This window comes from Somniosus microcephalus, chromosome 9, assembly GCF_052327205.1.
Source record: "Somniosus microcephalus isolate GS21.2 chromosome 9, FLI_Smic_1.0, whole genome shotgun sequence".
Classification (NCBI taxonomy): domain Eukaryota; kingdom Metazoa; phylum Chordata; class Chondrichthyes; order Squaliformes; family Somniosidae; genus Somniosus; species Somniosus microcephalus.
This window is the reverse complement of record NC_140995.1, coordinates 11,837,657-11,856,013: the sequence shown is the minus strand read 5'-3', so window position 1 is coordinate 11,856,013 and position 18,357 is coordinate 11,837,657. Positions and strand designations below refer to the sequence as shown.

The following is an 18,357-nucleotide window of genomic DNA, read 5'->3' as shown; positions in this document are numbered from 1 at the left end:
AATGGCGGAGCAAGCTCGATGGGCCTTATGGACTACTCCTGCTCCTCGTTATGCCCTTTGTTATATATAATTCTGTAAGTCATCACACTGCTCAAGTTTTAATTTTTACTTTAATTTATTAGCATTTTACACTAATTTCATTTGCTCATTCCATATTCCTTCTTGTAAGAAATGATTGAGTTTCAGTTTTGACTCCATGATGGAATATTCCACATGCTGACTGGGTTTAAAGCAATTATAATTGCATCATAGATACTTGGCGACATGGCCTCCGCTGCTATTCCAATTGCCAGCTGCAGAGTTGGCAGCTTTGCAAAGGCTCTTTTTCCTTAAGCTGCATTATTAAAGGTCTATCTTGTACACCATTTCCATGTTAAGCCATAAACCATATTTACTTGAATAAACTTTTTTAATGAGTAGTCTTTGATTTTTAGATGCAATTTGTTATTTTATGGTTCTGCTTAAAACCCTTTAGTGACTGCAGTAACATTTTTGTACTCTGTAACAACAAGCATCTTACAATTTTAAAAAAAGATTATCCTTCTGTAAATTTTGTAGAAACACGTTCTACTGGTTAGTGACATCATTTCAATCTAAATTTTATGAACAATAAATTAAATAGGTTACATGTAAGAATTATACTGATTTTGGAGCCTGCAAATAGCATGCAGTAATCTAATGGTTATATGCTGTTTGGCTGTCAGTACTGTAATTATAACATGTAATTATTCTAAAGGACCTGTTTTAAAGAATTTCCAAATCTACAAAATGGCAAACTACAATTATGTATCCACATTTAGAAGTGTTTCTGAATGTATTTTATGTTTATTGAAGAAAACCTCGAGGTTCCAAACTTATATTTAATGCATTGTCAACTACTTCAATAATTAATCTTTGGCACTTTTGTTCTTAATTAATCCTTGGCAATTGTTCTTTTATCTACATTAGAAAACTTAAGTGTTAAGGTGACTTTCCTTTCTCTTACTAATGGCATGAACTGTTTTGAGAATATCTTTTGTAATTTTTTGGAAACACAGGCACTTCTTAAATAACAAGTTCTTTTTAGTGATGAAACAGAGGAGCTTGGTGTGTTTTAAAGATGACCTTTAACAATAAAAATCAATATACGACGGATTTCCTAAACTGTGCGCTTCTGAACTTGTGTTTGTGTGGAACAGCAAGCCGTATGCCACCAGCCATTATGGGATGAGATGCCAGTTAAGTGGAGACTTCCACTTTGAATGGGTTAAAATGGAATTGGTTTACTGAGAAGCATTCTAATTATCGAAGTTGTTTTTAAATTGCTTCCTCTGAATCTCCTTTCTATTGTGTCTTTTTGACAAATTTTATGTCTGTATTTCTCTCTTTTTTTTTTCCTCCTATACAGCTTATATTAAAGCAGGTACACAAATAACCCTGTCTGCTCCTGGAGTGAAATAATTTATGCAGCAGCAGTGTTTGCTATTGGATTCTTAACCGTTTGTGCTACACTGCCTTATGAACCGCAAAACTGCTTGCTGATCAGATTAACAAGCCCTTTGCACGTTGTTATGTGATAAAAGAAAGAGTGCTTCATTATGCTAGTAACATACTAGTTTTTTTTTAATTCAGGAGGGTAAAATATTTACTGTCAATTATTGGCAAACCTTTATTATGGGAATGTAAACAAGTATTTCTATTGTATTAAACATTTTAACAAGGTGCAGTTAAAAATCATCTTGCTAAAATATGATTACTATCATCTGTAATTTTTTTTTTAAACATTGACAAAGAATTAATATTGATCTTTGTTGATATTATTCATTGCATTAAAAAAAACGAAGACATCACACAATGTGGTGGTTGTGGGCTGTCTCCTACTTTGAACCATTCTCGCAGTCACGCTGTTGGCTGGAGGTGCTGAGTCAAGGCAGGGTGATTTTGTTTCCGGAGGATTACGGGAAATTGGAAAAAGAATTGATTGGAGGCCCTTTTTACGTTTCTTTTGGTAGCCTAAACAATATAGATGGAGGTCTGAGAGCAAGCCACTCATTTTGTTGGCTGCAGACGTGCATGGCTGGGGGGGAAAAAAAGGTTGGGAGGCGGGATATTGGAGGGTGCGTACTCTCGAGAAAAAATAGTTTGTTTACTACCTTGTAACTGTGGCGTATATGCTTGGGCATGACCTGTTAAAATGAGTTTGGCTAGTATTGACGGTTTTTTTTGCTTGCGGGCTTGGAGCTTGATGACCATAAAGTACATCATTTTCTGTATGTGAGAGTGATGTGCATATATATTGCAAAATGGACATTTTCTGACTGTCTGGCTCAGATGATTGTTAGAGCTGTGTAGTGTTCTTTCAAATATTGCTGGACATCTAAATGGATGATACAGGTAAGTGTAGCAGCTAAAAGTTTTGAAGTATAACACTAAACTGTAATAAAATTACGTAAGCATCATATTACTCTAAGATCTGTTCAATAAGCATTTAGTCTTTTGTTACTTAGGTGAAAAATGGTCATTCTAATTCTGCTTTCAGTTGCCATTCTTCAAATACTATTAAAGCACGGCATTGTGGGTAGTAGCTTTCACATTGACCAATATGTGCTTTTACTATTTTTTTGCTCATTAAGACAAGGGATGTCAGCACTGAGAAATGGAATACCTTTCCATTTCAGGCAACTAATGTCAGCATTGAGAACTCTCAGGTCAGATATAGAAGAGTCATTTGGACATTAAAATTCCTTCCACTATGTCCAAATCTCAGAAGAGCATCTTCTAGTGCACCAGTATGAAGTTTCCCGATTTCCAACTCCAGCTATCCTTGAGGTCTTTGAGTGAGATTACCTGTTAAAACTAAACCAGGGGCGGTTTACTGTTGTGTACCTATGCCCATTGGGATCTCTCTCAAGACTGCTAAAACTCCGTTAGAACTGTGAAAACTGTAGGATCCTCACAGAGAGAAAACGTTCAGTCCATCAGCCTGGGCTGGATTTGAATCCAGATACCGGAGATGGAAGGACAAGGTGCGAAGCCATTGCACAATAGACTCTCCCATTTGATTTTAATGCTCTCAATCTACCATCCCTTAAACAGCTCATTCACTGACCATGACTAGGGAAACCTGTTTTGTTTTCAATGCTATTTATGCATTTTAATTTTGTGTCCTTTTTAACAGATATGGCTCAAGCATTAGCATTGCAATTGTACAGTTTAATGAAAACTGTTTAGCTAAGAAATTTGAATTAAAATGGTTAATGCAATTCAGTATTTTCTTGCTGTAATACAGACTTGCCTAATGAGTTGTTTGGCTCTTTTGCAACGTGACTGCTTGTAACATCAAAACGCTAAGCATGCTTGTCCATGTTCAGTTTGTGCCATCGTGTGGTCTTCACCTTTTGATGACTTGTGTTCATGTCAGATCTCTTCACATATATAAATGTATTTTAAGGTTAAGGCAGTATAAACTAATTAATAATGACTAGAGTGTGTAAACCTATTAAAGATTCTAGTTGTGTTTCTTCCAGATAATCCTGAGTATTCTCAACATAGTTATCTGCTAGTGTAAATTACATAGTTTAATGTTTTCTTGCCCGATAGGTGGCCAATTCCATTGCAGCAGCTTGTACTACTGTTCCACTCAATTCAATGAATGTGGATGCTATTTGTGAAAGACTTAAACACTTGGAAGGAATTGACCAAACCATGATGCTTCAGTACGTTTCCACTGTCAAAAAGGTAGGAACTATTACAATGCCTAATTATTGCTGAGTTACCATCACTGGGGAGCGAGCCTTTGGCTTACTGGCAGCATTCCCACCACTGAGTCCGAAAATGCAGGCTTCGAACCCGCTGCAGACTGTCCCGGCGAATGGAGAGCACCGCTCTGGCTTTGATTTCTGGGTTGACAGCCAGCGGGATACTCTCATTGGGTGGGTGTGGGTGGCCTCTCCACATCACGTCATTTGGGATGTGGGAGCCCATAAATCTCCTGCCGGGCAGGACTAATCACGCTATCGACTGGTATAAAGATGGTTATAACCGTGGAAGGAGTGTTCATGTTATGGCATGTTGATCAGTCTGCAAATCCTTCCACTACTTCACATTATCCTCCAAGGGAAGAGTGTGAAGATAAAAAAAAAACCCAACAAACTTCACTAGAATGAGTGCACTCGTGGATGGCTGTTGAATTTGACCGCTGCTGCAATGGGTGAATAGCCTGTCAACAATGACTGGTGTGGGGAATGGTTTTCTAGGCAATGCACTGCAAGGTTACTGGTGCTTGTGTAACTGCTGTCAAGAGGGGAGAAAGGAAGAGAAAATTGGAGAGAGAGGAAATTATTTCTGGATCATTTTAGTGCACCAGGTAATGGGATATTGTGATAGCACTGAGCAGATTCGCAATCTCTCTTCTGCACATCATGTTACTGAAGAAGGGAACCATACTTGGCCATTATTGTCCCATGCTAGGAAAAATAAATATATATTTTTTTAATTACCTTTTTATTTAATGAAAGAAAGTCCCTACAAGCATCCTTCGACCGTCTGCAGAGGCCACAGATTTACCTGTGCAAATACAAGAATTGGTCAGAAATCTTCAGTTTTGAAGTTTACCCAAATGGTGTATACAGCAGTATACAAATATACCTAATCACCATTTATGCTTCATGTTTAGTCACCTTTGTGCCTTTGTTACTGTGGAGGAGGAATTCCTGGAGTGTTTACGGGATGGTTTCCTGGACCAATATGTCGAGGAACCAACCAGAGATCAGGCCATCTTAGACTGGGTATTATGCAATGAGAAAGGATTAATTAGCAATCTTGTTGTACGAGGCCCCTTGGGTCGGAGCGATCATAATATGATCGAATTCTTCATTAAGATGGAGAATGAAGTAGTTGACTCAGAGACAAGGGTCCTCAATTTAAATAAAGGAAACTACGATGGTCTGAGGAGCGAGTTGGGTAGGATTGAGTGGGGAATGGCGCTCAAAGGGTTGACGGTGGATAGGCAATGGCAAACATTCAAAGACCGAATGGATGAGCTACAGAATTTGTTCATCCCAGTTTGGCGTAAAAATAAAACAAAAAAGGTGACTCAACCGTGGCTAACAAGGGAAATTAGGGATAGCATAAGATCCAAGGAGAGGACATATAAATTGGCTAGACAAAGCAATAATCCTGAGGATTGGGAGCAGTTTAGGAGTCAACAAAGGAGGACAAAGGGATTAATTAAGAAAGGGAAAATAGAATATGAGAGTAAGCTAGCAGGGAACATAAAAACTGACTGTAAAAGCTTTTATAGATATGTGAAGAGAAAAAGATTAGTGAAGTCAAGCGTAGGTCCCTTACAGTCAGAATCGGGGGAATTTATAATGGGAAACAAGGAAATGGCAGACCAACTAAATGCATACTTTGGTTCTGTCTTCACAAAGGAGGACACAAATAACCTCCCAGAGATGCCGGGGAACATAGGGTCTGATGAAAGCGAGGAACTGAAAGAAATCAGTATTTGTAGGAAACTGGTGTTGGGAAAATTGATGGGACTGAAGGCCGATAAATCCCCAGGGCCTGATGGTCTACATTCCAGGGTACTTAAGGAAGTGGCCCTAGAGATAGTAGATGCACTACTGATCATCTTCCAGAACTCGATAGACTCTGGAACGGTACCCATGGATTGGAGGGTAGCTAATGTTACCCCACTATTCAAAAAAGGTGGTAGAGAAAAAGCGTGGAATTATAGATCGGTAAGCCTGACATCGGTAGTGGGGAAAATGCTAGAGTCTATTATAAAAGATGTAATAGCAGAGCACTTGGAAAGCAGTGACAGGATCGGACAAAGTCAACATGGATTTACAAAAGGTAAATCATGCTTGACTAATCTACTGGAATTTTTTGAGGATGTAACTGGTAAAATAGATAAGGGAGAACCAGTGGATGTGGTGTATTTGGACTTTCAGAAGGCTTTCGATAAGGTCCCGCATAAGAGATTAGCGTGCAAAATTAAGGCACATGGGATTGAGGGCAAGGTATTGACTTGGATAGAGAACTGGTTGGCGGACAGAAAGCAAAGAGTTGGAATAAACGGGTCGTTTTCCGAGTGGCAGGCAGTGACTAGTGGGGTACCGCAAGGATCGGTCCTAGGACCCCAGCTGTTCACAATATATATTAATGATCTGGACGAGGGAATTGGATGTAATATCTCCAAATTTGCAGACGACACAAAGCTGGGCAGGAGGGTAAGCTGCGAGGAGGATGTCGGGAAACTCCAGTATGATTTGGACAGGTTGGGTGATTGGGCAGAAACATGGCAAATGCACTATAATGTGAATAAATGTGAGGTTATCCACTTTGGTGGCAAAAACAGGAAGGCAGATTATTATTTGACTGGCAATAGATTGGGAGAAGGGGAAGTGCAAAGAGACCTGGGTGTCCTTGTGCACCAGTCGCTGAAGGCAAGCATGCAGGTGCAGCAGGCGGTTAAGAAGGCAAATGGTATGTTGGCCTTCGTAGCAAGAGGGTTCGAGTACAGGAACAAGGATGTCTTGCTACAGTTGTACAGGGCCTTGGTGAGACCGCACCTTGAGTATTGTGTGCAGTTTTGGTCACCATCCCTGAGGAAGGACGTTCTTGCCATGGAGGGAGTGCAGCGAAGATTCACCAGGCTGATACCTGGGATGGCAGGAATGACGTATGAGGAGAGATTGTGTCGATTGGGCTTATACTCACTGGAGTTTAGAAGATTGAGAGGGGATCTCATCGAAACCTATAAAATTCTGTCAGGTCTGGACAGACTAGATGCAGGAAGGATGTTTCTGATGGCTGGGGAGTCCAGAACCAGGGGTCATAGTCTAAGGATAAGGGGTAAGCCATTTAGGACTGAAATGAGGAGGAATTTCTTCACCCAGAGAGTGGTGAACCTGTGGAATTCTCTGCCACAGAGGGCGGTGGAGGCCAGTTCATTAAGTATATTCAAGAAAGAGTTGGATATGTTTCTTGAGGCTGAAGGGATCAAGGGATATGGGGAGAAGGCAGGGACAGGGTACTGAGTTTGGATGATCAGCCATGATCACATTGAATGGTGGAGCAGGCTCGAAGGGCCGAATGACCTACTCCTGCTCCTATCTTCTATGTTTCTATGTTTATCCTTCACAATTCTGCCACCTTTTATTTGCAAATTTTAATACTATTAACATTTTTGAAACTTCTGCTGTGCTTCTGTTTATTTCCTGGCTATTACTGCAGGTTCGGGTCTGCCACAGCTTTCTCCTTCATTTGAAGTTGTTTCTTTTATTCTCTTTTCCAGTAGTATTCATACAATCCCTCCAGTTCTCTGAATGGTTGCTCATGCTATAACACTTTTTTTTTTTTAAGTTCACTTATTCCTTTAAGCTTCCTCTTCCCGGTATAGTGATGTATAACCTAAACAACAATTTGTGTGAAGTCTGCTGCAGTGGTAACGTGAGATTGGGTTATATTGAGGGTGAACTGTTCAGAATAGGTTTTGGCCATAATCCTTTGCTATGCAAGATCTGCTTGAAATCCTAACACAGAATTAAACTATTAGGCCCATTGGATCTGTACCAGTGTTTTTTTCCCCACATGAGCCACCTAATTTAATAATACTCTCATGCTTGCTCCTCACACCCTTTAATGTTCCTGTTATTTGGTGGAAAATGACAGAATCTCCAAGGTATAATACAGCACATCCTTCTTCCTTGGATCCAAATACTGATCTCAAGCAAGTTGTGATCTTTATGTTTGATACAGGAAAGTGGAGAATCTTTCAACTACTGAATATTACAGATTTGTATGCTAGATTATATACTGCGTGTGCCTTTTAATCTTATTGCATCTTCAACAAAGTTTGACTCTCAAATGCGGGTGCTTCTGACCACAGCTTGAACTGACCAATGCATTCCATTCTGGAAACTTCCCCAACAATTAAGCTCTAACCTTAGTTCATATTTACTTAACATTTTGTTGCCGAATGGGCATCGCGCCATCACTACATTGTACGTTACATGGTATAACGGCCCCATCATTCTAAAAAGGCCTCATCTGGTTTACTGTGAGCAATGCCTTGGGAAATCCACTAATCTTGAAAATAATTTTATCATCTGGAAAAGTTGGTTTTGCACCCTTTCAATGAAGTTGTTGTGTTCGTGTTTGCAATTCATGTGGAATCCCTTCACGTGTTATGAACGTATGACAATGAAGGACCGGAAAAGACCAACTGGCCTGTTGAGCCTCTTGTGATGTAACTTCTCCATGCCATGACTCCCATCCCTCAGCCATGTCATCTCACGAGAGAGGCACAAAAACAGTGTTTTTTTAAAAAAAAACCTTAGGCCATTTTAGGAAAGAGATCCCTGTCTGATCTCTGAAGGTGGTCAAACAAGTTCCAGGAGACCACGTTGACTGGGAGACATATCCCCCAGTTACCCACCTGTCTTCTATATGTAGTCACGTTGGCCACACTCGGCACCCTTTCAAATGCCGACAGTGAATCTACACTCACTACACGTGCCAGCAACTTGTTCCATAGCTCGATGATTCTCTGCAAAAATAAGTGCCTCCTGACATCTAAATGAGTTCAATGCTTACATATCTTAAACTCGTCTCCCTGGTTCTCTCTAACCTATTTTTGCTTGACTAGCCTATCCATGTGGACAGAATCTAATCCTTTCGCTATTTTAAAGATCTCAATGTAATCTCTTTAAGGCCTGAGCTTTTCTAGAGTTGAAAAGACCCAGCTCTTTAAGCCTATCGTGGTACCTGAGGGCCTCTAAACTAGCAATCAATCCAGTGGCCCTCCTCTATATGAGATGAGATGACCATGGAAGATGACCAAAATTGTTCACAGTATTCTAAATGAGGACTAACCAAGGTCATGTACAGCGGCTGAATAATATTTCTTGTATTGCCAGCAAGATGTAATACAAAACATCATACGGTTCTTTACTCTTGCAATAACCATGGCTCTGATCATGGACCTTCAAAAACTTAACACACAGGATCTTCTGCCACTTGAGCGTTCAGCTCTGCACGATGTACAGGTGTGGTGTTGCCCCTACCTGTGTTGCCTGTACGTGTTGATTAACTTAGTGATGTGGAAAAGATTGCAATTAACTTGATCTTTAACCACTGGCTTTCTTATGCATATGTTTATCTTAAACAGAAGGAAATGCCTGTACCTTGTTCAAAAAATAATTTGAGATTTGGTCTTTAAATTAATCTTAAATGGGGTTATTGTAAATGTTACTTAAGTACTTCTGGTTTTCTTTTCATAGAATGATACAGAACAGAAGGAGGCCATTCGGCCCATCATGCCTATACTGGCTCTTTGAAAGAGCTGTCCAATTAGTCCCACCCCGCTGCCCTTTCCAAATAACCCTACAAATGTTTCCCCTTTTGTTATCGAATTTATAGTTGTAAAGTGGATCCAAGGGGATTTCAAATTTATTTGAGCTAAAGGAGGGTGCTCCCTTATTTTGAAGTGATAAATGGGTTGTCTAGTAGCTGTTACGTAGAAAGATAAATTTTACATGGAAGTTAGAATCGTCACTGAAATTTGCTCGACTTCCATCTGAAATACGAGTTTCTGTTGTCTTGCCTGTGTCATCTTGAGAAGTAAAGAACAACTGTTCAGGAGGTCCCTTCCATAAGCATGCCTTCTGGTCAGTTGACCCAAGAAGTATATAACAGTATCCAAGGAGACATCAACGGCTGTCCACGCCTATTTTTAAATGAAGAGTGAATTTTTGGCACTAGTCACATCCAGTATTTTAAATTGCAATGTTCTCTTTTTTCCCCCAGGCAAACATTAATGGAAGGGTATTAGTTCAGTGCAATCTGGATGAACTGAAGAAAGAATTAAACATGAATTTTGGTGACTGGCAACTTTTTAGAAACATGGTAGGCTGAGCATTGGCTTCTTTCTTTTATCAATACTGGGCAAATAGTTTAGGTTGATTGTATTCGTGTTTTGAATTTGCAGTTAAAGCTCATAAGTGAATTAATATGCTGAAAAGCTTGGACGAAATGGAAAATTAGCTGTGCTTCTGTAGCTATACAAATGTCGTTGTCTTCCCTCTGCAAATACTTCTAGGATGACACTTTCTACAAACTCCTGAAATGAGCAACTGGACCACAGTTCTGCTGGCCTTGAAATGCTGTGCAGTAAATCAGATCCGACAATTGCAATAACAGTAAATGTACAACGACATCAACCTCAGTTCAACTGTCTCTCGATGCAGTCCAAGGGTAAAAGAAAAAGAAAGACTTGCATTTATATAGCGCCTTTCACGACCACCGGACGTCTCAAAGCGCTTTACAGCCAATGATGTACTTTTTGAAGTGGAGTCACTGTTGTAATGTGGGAAACGTGGCAGCCAATTTGCGCACAGCAAGCTCCCACAAACAGCAATGTGAAAATGACCAGATAATCTGTTTTTGTGATGTTGGTTGAGGGATAAATATTGGCCCCAGGACACCGGGGATAACTCCCCTGCTCTTCTTCGAAATAGTGCCCATGGGGATCTTTTACATCCACCTGAGAGGGCAGACAGGGCCTCGGCTTAACATCTCATCTGAAAGACAGCACCTCCGACAGTGCAGCACTCCCTCAGCACTGCACTGGGAGTGTCAGCCTAGCTTTATGTGCTCAAGTCTCTGGAGTGGGACTTGAACCCACAACCTTCTGACTCAGGCGAGGGTGCTACCAACTGAGCCACAGCTGACACTACCAGGTAACCTACCAGAAATTTCCTCCAACTAAATATTGGGAAGACCGAAGCCATTGTCTTCAGTCCCCGCCACAAACTCCGTTCCCTAGCCACTGACTCCATCCGTCTCCGTGACAACTGTCTGAGGCTGAACCAGGCTGTTCACAGCCTTGGTGTCGTATTTGACCCCGAGATGCACTTCCGGCCACACATCCGCGCCATCACTAAGACCACCTACTTCCACCTCTGTAACATCGCCCGACTCCGCCCTTGCCTCTGCTCATCTGCTGCTGAAACCCTCATCCATGCCTTTGTTACCTCTCGACAACTATCCCAATGTACTCGTGGTTGGACTCCCATCTTCCACTCCATAAAATTAAGCTCATCCAAAACTCTGCTGTCCATATCCTAACTCGCACCCAGTCCCGTTCACCCATCACCCCTGTGCTTGCTGACCTACATTGGCTCCCATTTTTGTAACACCTTTTAAAAAAATTCTCCTCCTTTTCAAATCCCTCCGTGGCCTCGCCCCTCCCTATCTCTAACCTCCTCCAGCCCCACAAGACTTTGGCTGCCGTTCCTTCAGCTGCCGAGGGACCTAAGCTCTGGAATTACTCTCTAAAACCTCTCTGCCTCGCTACCTCTCTCCTCCTTTAAGATGCTCCTTAAAGCCTACCTCTTTGATCAAGCTTCTGCCCTAATACCTCCTTATGTGACTCGGTGTCAAATTTTGTTTGATAATCGCTCCTGTGAAGTTCCTTGGGGCGTTTTACTACGTTAAAGGCGCTGTATAAATGCAAGTTGTTGTCACAATTTTGTGCAACAACACGGTCACACCTGGGTGTCAGGTCACTTTGTCACACTTTAAAACACTTCATTTTAAAAGGTTTTTTTGCAGTTTTTTTTTTAAACGGTGACTTCAGATTTGCCTATCCTCACCAAGACCAATTCCTGCCTTAATCATCAGAACTGACACCACCAGCTGAACATTGAAACACTTTGGGCACTAACATTTCTTCTAACATCTCCGCTGCTTGAGAAGCTGTCCCACAAGCCAATTTTTTGCTTTTCTTTCATTCCTTTGTTGCCCTGTTCACTTACTTTGCTTCTCTTTCCGCTTCCCATCTCCTCTGCTCAAGAAATGCCGTCTGCCTTGCTGCCATATCGCTCCACTGCCTTGCGAACCCTGCTTTCCCACAGCCATTGCTGTCCTTTGCTCCGGTCATACGCTAGATATTCTACTTGGACCCAGCATCACTGACCACAGTCAATCTCTCCTGAAGCTGTTGACTCCTTGTTGGCAGAAAACTCTGGGGGTGCCCGTCACCCTCTGGTACCATGCTAGTTTTCACGTGCAAGCTAAAATGAACAAGCTGTCTTTTTTTTTTAATGAACAAAATAATTCTAAGTGTGCTTTTGCATGAGATTGTAAGCTACGATAGTAAAGCATAGGTATTGGATTTGTGATATATGTGTGTGTATTTTATGTAACATTCTTGGAAACAAAAACGAGACCTGAGGTAAGGAGCACTTTAAAGGGACTGTTCATCTGTTCATATTTTTGCAACTCTATGAAGAAATGTAAAAGAATTGTGATTTTTTTTTTTTCCCCCTGTACTGTATATTTAAAGGAGATTTTTTGAATATGCAGGAAAAAAGTAAGTTTTATATATGACAAAAATCCAAACACGTTACTAACCAGCACTGTTTCGTATATGCCTTTATTATCCTGTTTGATAGGTAGTAAAGTGAAATTGTTCCATTAAACTACATTTTTACTACAACAGGATTCCCCTAATAATTGAACGTATATCCGATCAAGAAAACAAGTAATTGCACTCCATTTGTTTAATCTTTTTCCTAGGTGTTTGAGATGCGCCATTTGGATACCCAGGTAATTCAAGAAGAACTAAGAACTGTTGGTGAAAATGTGCCAGCACAAAATGATTGTTCCAGTCTTCATGCAGCAAATGGCGATTATACAGGGAACGCTGAACTTCCTGGACAATCCCCTCAGGAAGCCTTCAGCTTAACTTTCAGCTTTGAGGAACTGAGAGCTGATATTGAAGAACCAGTGAGACACACCGATCCTAGTTGGCAGGTTGGTACTGGACCAGTTGAGTCCCTGAAATGTCACCACCTTCTAAAAGAAGACGTAGACAGATTAAGTGACTGGGCAAAACTATGACAGATGGAGTTCAGTGTGGGGAAGTGTGAGGTTAATCCACTTTGGATCCAATAAAGACAAATCGGAATATTTCCTTAATGGCGCGAGACCGTGGAGGAGCAAAGTGATTTGGGTGTCCAGGTACGCAAATCACTAAAAGGTACAAAAAGTAATCAAACATGCTGATGGAATGTTGGCCTTAATCTCAAGAGGGCTGCAATACAAAGGGTAGGGAGTGATGCTTCAGTTGTACTGAGCCTCTGTCAACCCCATCTTGAAAATCTGCGTTCAGTTTTGAGCACCTCACCTCAAGAAGGATATATTGGCCTTGGGTACAGTGCAGATCCACCAGAATAATACCAGGGCTTTAAAGGGTCAAATTATGAGGACAGGTTACATAAATTTGGGTTGTGTTCCCTGGTTTAGAAGGTTGAGGGGTAATCTAATTGAGGTTTTTAAAATGATAGAATGGTTTGATAGGGTAGATCGAGAAAAGCTATTTCCTCTGGTGGGAGAATCCAGAATCAGGGAGCACAATCTAAAAATTAGAGCCAGGTCATTCAGGAATTAAATCAGGAAGCACTTTTCACACACAGGTTTGTGGAATTCTATCCCGCAAAAGGCTGTGGCTGCTAGGGCAATTGGAGCTTTCAAGACCGAGATGGATAGATTTTTGTTAGGTAAGGGTATCGAGGAATATGGAGGAAAGGTGGGTAAATGGAATTGAGGTGCAGATCAGCCTACTCCTGTTCCTAAAAATACTGCTGGAAAGATAATGGGTAAATAAAATGGCTTAGCATTGCAAAAGATTTCATAAGATTTTTTCACAAAGCACTTAAAATTTGTTTCTCATTAATTACTGGAAGCATTATACAGGAAACTTTCTGGTATCCGGCACTGACGGGACCGAGCTGGTGCCGTACCACCAAAACTGCCGTAGAAACCAGCGCTAATGTTAAAACATACGGAGCTTTTGAGCGCCGTGTGAATCAACAAACCCTGTTGCAGCTTCAAAACAGTCGGCCGCAGCTTAAAAGTGTCTCTGTAGCTAAGCAACAGCTTCAGCTAGACCTTGCAGAGCCTGACTGGGGAAAAAAAAAAGCAACAAGAAGTAAAAAAACTTATAGGAAACGGCTCCTGAATTTTGCCGGTAGATAGAGCTTTCCGGACGGAAAGTTTCCTGTAGCATATAATTTAATGACGCTTTCTTTCTGAATAAATTTCAAAGTTGATAAAAGTATTCACACATTTAAAATATTTTTATTTAAATGTGCTGGTTATGTCTGAAGGCTTTAATGTCAGAAGAAAATACATTTTTGGTGTACAGTATCAGAAACCAATTGTATTCATGCCTTCAATTCAATACAACACAAAAGTATATTGCACTATATATTGTACTAAACAACACAGTTAAACATGTTGATAAATGCCCATTTAAAAATATCAATTTCATGAAAGTAGGAAAGCAGCTACATGGAAAGGAATAACTTAATGCCAATATAGTTTGATGGACGCAAATATAAACAAATTAATAGATTTCTAAATCACTGAACAGTAAGATGAGAAATGACAAAGTGCATTAAATAACTTGCATTCATCCCAAGAATGATTGGGGTATTCAGTTGCAGACCTTTTAACAATGATTGTGGAACCAGTTCTATCCAAAGAATCATGACTGCTGCATGTTTTTGAGAGATTGACTCATGTAAACATTTGGCATTTGCCGGGATAAAATTTAAGAGTAAGCATCTCGGTTGATTTCTAATTGACATGATAATTACTGTATTTGATGATAGGTTTGTGATAAACTTTTTTTTATTTAACTACAGCCTCAAAGAACACCAAGTCTCTCAAGTATCAACTCTCTGGAATCTTCCAACGACCTTTCCAGGCTCACAGACAAGCAACAGGCTGAATACAGAGATGCCTATAAAGAATATATTGCACAGATGGCACAGTTAGATGGTCCATCCGTCTCCACAACTGCCAGCACTGACAAGTCTAATCTGCCCGTACCCCACAATCCTGGTCAGTTTTTGTTGGGAAAAGCTCCCTTTCAAACCACTTTGGAGCAAGATGCTGAGCAGAAGCAACATGATGATAAAAAATCCTTTGCAGGAAAAAGAGACAGCGTTCCACGTGGAGGCAAGTCTTCTATGAGTGACCTTGGCGACTATACATCATCCACTATTTCTGCATCTGATGCATCGCTATTGGATCCCATCACTGAAGAAGATGAAAAACCAGACCCCTCAACAACCAAGCTTCTCTCTAGGAAGAAATCTTCAGACAGAGTGAATATCTTCCAAGGAGCAGATTTAACATTGAAAGGTTTACATTATCGGAAACTGCCCAATGATGAAGATGAATCAGGTCAAGAAGAAGCTGATTCTACCCCATTTCTTAAAGATGGGAAGGCAGAAGACAGAAACAAAAAACAAACCAATTCCACTGAGCATGGAAGTGAAGCGGTCAGATCCCTGATCAAATCGAAGGAATATCTTTCTGATGCCATGCTTGATAAAAAGGATTCATCAGACTCTGGGGTCAGATCCAGTGAGAGTTCGCCAAACCACTCTCTCCGTGATGAAACCGAAGACAGTCAGCTGGAGAAGACGAACTTGATAGAGTTGGAGGATGATCCATCCAGAGATAAACGAGGTATACCGAACAGTTTAAGTGGCCTTCAAGACCCAAGTGTTGCCCGTATGTCTATCTGCTCTGAAGGTAAGAAGAGCCCTTCTGGTTCAACCTCTGAAAGCAGTCTGTTGGCCAGTAGCCCTGAGGAAAACTGGCCCGTCGCTCAGAAAATGTTTAATGTAGCCAACATCAACAGAACAGCAAGCACTGAGACCCTGAACAACAACAGCAATGCTTCTAATAGGCTGCCGAATGCAGGTGAAGATGAGAGGAAAGAATTCATCGAAACAGCCGGTGACCCTGAGCACCTGGGAAAGCACGCACCTCGAGTTGCCCATCCGACAGCAAGCTCAGCTCTGGGCAAAGCACCAGTCCAGAATGATACATATGCAGCTTCATTCAAGAATGACAACCTACGAGGTCTCGGTATTAAACGGGGCCTTGCATCTAAAGCTCCATCAAATTTTATCAAGCACACAAAGAGTAGCACCGCATCTGAGCTACATGCAGTTGGGCCTAGTGCTTCCTACAGAGAAGAACGGGAGAGCATCCTGTAAAAGAAAGTAAACCATCTGTTGAAGATTTATGTTTGGTAAAAGGCGACTCAAGGATATGTTGCATTGATATAAATTCTGCATTTGGCTATCTTTCTGACATCACACCTTTCATGGTTTGTTTCATTAGCACATCCCTTAAATTAAGTATTAGGTTCATTCTTATCAAGGAGGTGGTGTATGTATTAGTAATATATGAGAGTGGTACTGTTCAATGTCTGTGTATAATATACTGTTGTGATTCTGAGCTAAAGTGATATCTTGTGATTGTAATTTTGGTAGTCTTGTCAAGTTCTAACTGTAAATGTGATTAGTATTTATTGCATTAAGTGCATTTGTTCAAATATTATTTAATATGAATATTGGCTTTACTGTTGTAAGTATTGATTTGTTGTGTTAGCGTTGCTTATGTGAATCCTCCGATTTTAGTCATGTATGCCACCATTGAGCTGTACCTGTGACTTGTGCTTTTGACAGTCAATGTAGTTAAATAAATAATTTTGGTGGTATTTGACTTTCCCCAATGAGGGTAGTGGTAGATTGGGCTGTTAATATTACATTGTTTAATGTCAAAAAATCTTAATATATTGATTTGTATTTGTTATGTGATCTTGAAAAAGCTGCTGTCTTTTGTGTAACTATCTGTTGAAATAAATAGTTGTTAATATTTTTGTCTAGTTATTCTGACTCTACAATAAACTAACTGCAAATGTTTCAATAATTTAATACTGAAAGTTGAATCCACCCCAACTTAAAACCTAAAATATTTTACATAGAGATTATTTGTACATAATCACAGTCATTGACTGTTGTGGAGTATTTTAAACCAACACGCGACACAAGGTTTTAGATCGATATTCAAGTTGTCTTTATTGCACCGGTGGGGAAACAGCTCTGTCTTAGCCAGACCGTTCCAAATTGTTACAGAAAACACTACATTTTATACATTACAATAAGCATAGCCACCTCATGTTAAATTCATTCCTGCCACCTGATTGGATATGGGCCTGCATGCACCTTCACGGATTGGTTACGAATCTTAATACAAACATGTATAAGCTGCCTCTTCAGTCAATCACTCAAACTGCTGAATGCTAATTAAGATACCTTGGAATGTAACCTAGGTAATAACAGTTGAAATGCTGGACATGCTGTCTCCATTTAATTGTTTTATATCTCTCCAAAGGTCGGCTATCTTTGACCGCATCTTTATGGATGTGGTCTTTCATGGTAGTCCCTGTCTTCCTTATACTATTCAGTGAAACTGCCAGCGATGTCAGTTTAACTCTCTCCCCCACAGTCATTGACCACTATTCATTTTTTGCTGTGGCAGCAACTTGTGACAAATATAGCAAATTACCAGCTGACAGAAATGTATATTTCTCCATACAGGAAACTTTTTTATCCAGCACGGACAGGACCGACGTGGTGCCGGTTCATCAAAAATTCCGGATAACCGATAGGGAGAGCTGACAGCTCCGTATAAAGCAACAAACCCTGTTGCTTAGCAACAAGTGTAGAACAATGGCCACAAGTTCCAAGCGTCTCTGTAGCTTAGCAACAGCTGCAGCCATACCCTTGCACAGCAACAGATGGAGGAAGACAAATACAATATGAAGTAAAACCTACTCCTGAATTTTGCCGGTTAACCGAGATTTCTGGTTATTTAGGTGCCGGTAAATCAAAAGTTTCCTGTAATTCTACTACAGCAACATTACAACAGTTTCACCGTTCTATAATCCGCCATCACTGCATCATACCCTCACAAGGGAGGCTGTCTGCAGTAGACTTTTCTGCTTGATACAGCCTGACTGGTGAATTGCGCCCGTGTTTCATCATTCTGCATCCTTTCTGTAAGCCATTGGTGGTAAAGTGCTTTGGGGCCCCCCAAGGATGTGAAAGGTGCTACGCAAATGCGAGTTCATTTTTCCTGGTGGATACTTTCGGAACTTGGTTGACACTGAGTGGTTTTTTGGGGAAGCCAAGTAAAAAAATGTTTCCTCCCAACTTTGAAAGACTGCTCAGCTTTGGAAAAATTCCCAGCTCCGACTGTAACTTTTCCTGACTACGGAGGCCAGGCCCTGTAGTTCCAGGAACTTTAAGAAAAATCAGTAGAGTTTTAGTGCCATTTACCAATTTCAAAATCTGTTCTAATCGCATTTCCCTTATAAGGACCAACTCCATCTGTTATAATTTTGAGGCTAATTGTCTTTTAGCTATCAGGCAATTTTTGCTCTTTTTAGGGCATAAATTCACTCTATAAAAGGATAATTTTCTGATTTTTACCAGGAGT

General features: G+C 40.6%; 1 protein-coding gene across 8 annotated transcripts in view; it reads left to right on the top strand.

The window, feature by feature from the left end:
* Positions 1–16,731, top strand: part of kidins220b (kinase D-interacting substrate 220b) — a 185,293-nt gene extending 168,562 nt beyond the window's left edge. For 5 of the 8 annotated variants that reach the window (XM_085996355.1, XM_085996353.1, XM_085996361.1 and 2 more), the window contains 4 exons: positions 3,580–3,717; positions 9,796–9,894; positions 12,568–12,804; positions 14,700–16,731. In XM_085996355.1, coding sequence (XP_085852481.1) covers positions 3,580–3,717; positions 9,796–9,894; positions 12,568–12,804; positions 14,700–16,067 — 1,842 coding nt within the window. In that variant the 3' untranslated portion in view covers positions 16,068–16,731. Of the gene's footprint in view, positions 1–1,387; positions 1,403–3,579; positions 3,718–9,795; positions 9,895–12,567; positions 12,805–14,699 lie in introns of all 8 variants that reach the window. The other 3 variants (XM_085996358.1, XM_085996360.1, XM_085996357.1) reach the window with 1 other exon arrangement.
* Positions 16,732–18,357: the final 1,626 nt, after the last annotated feature.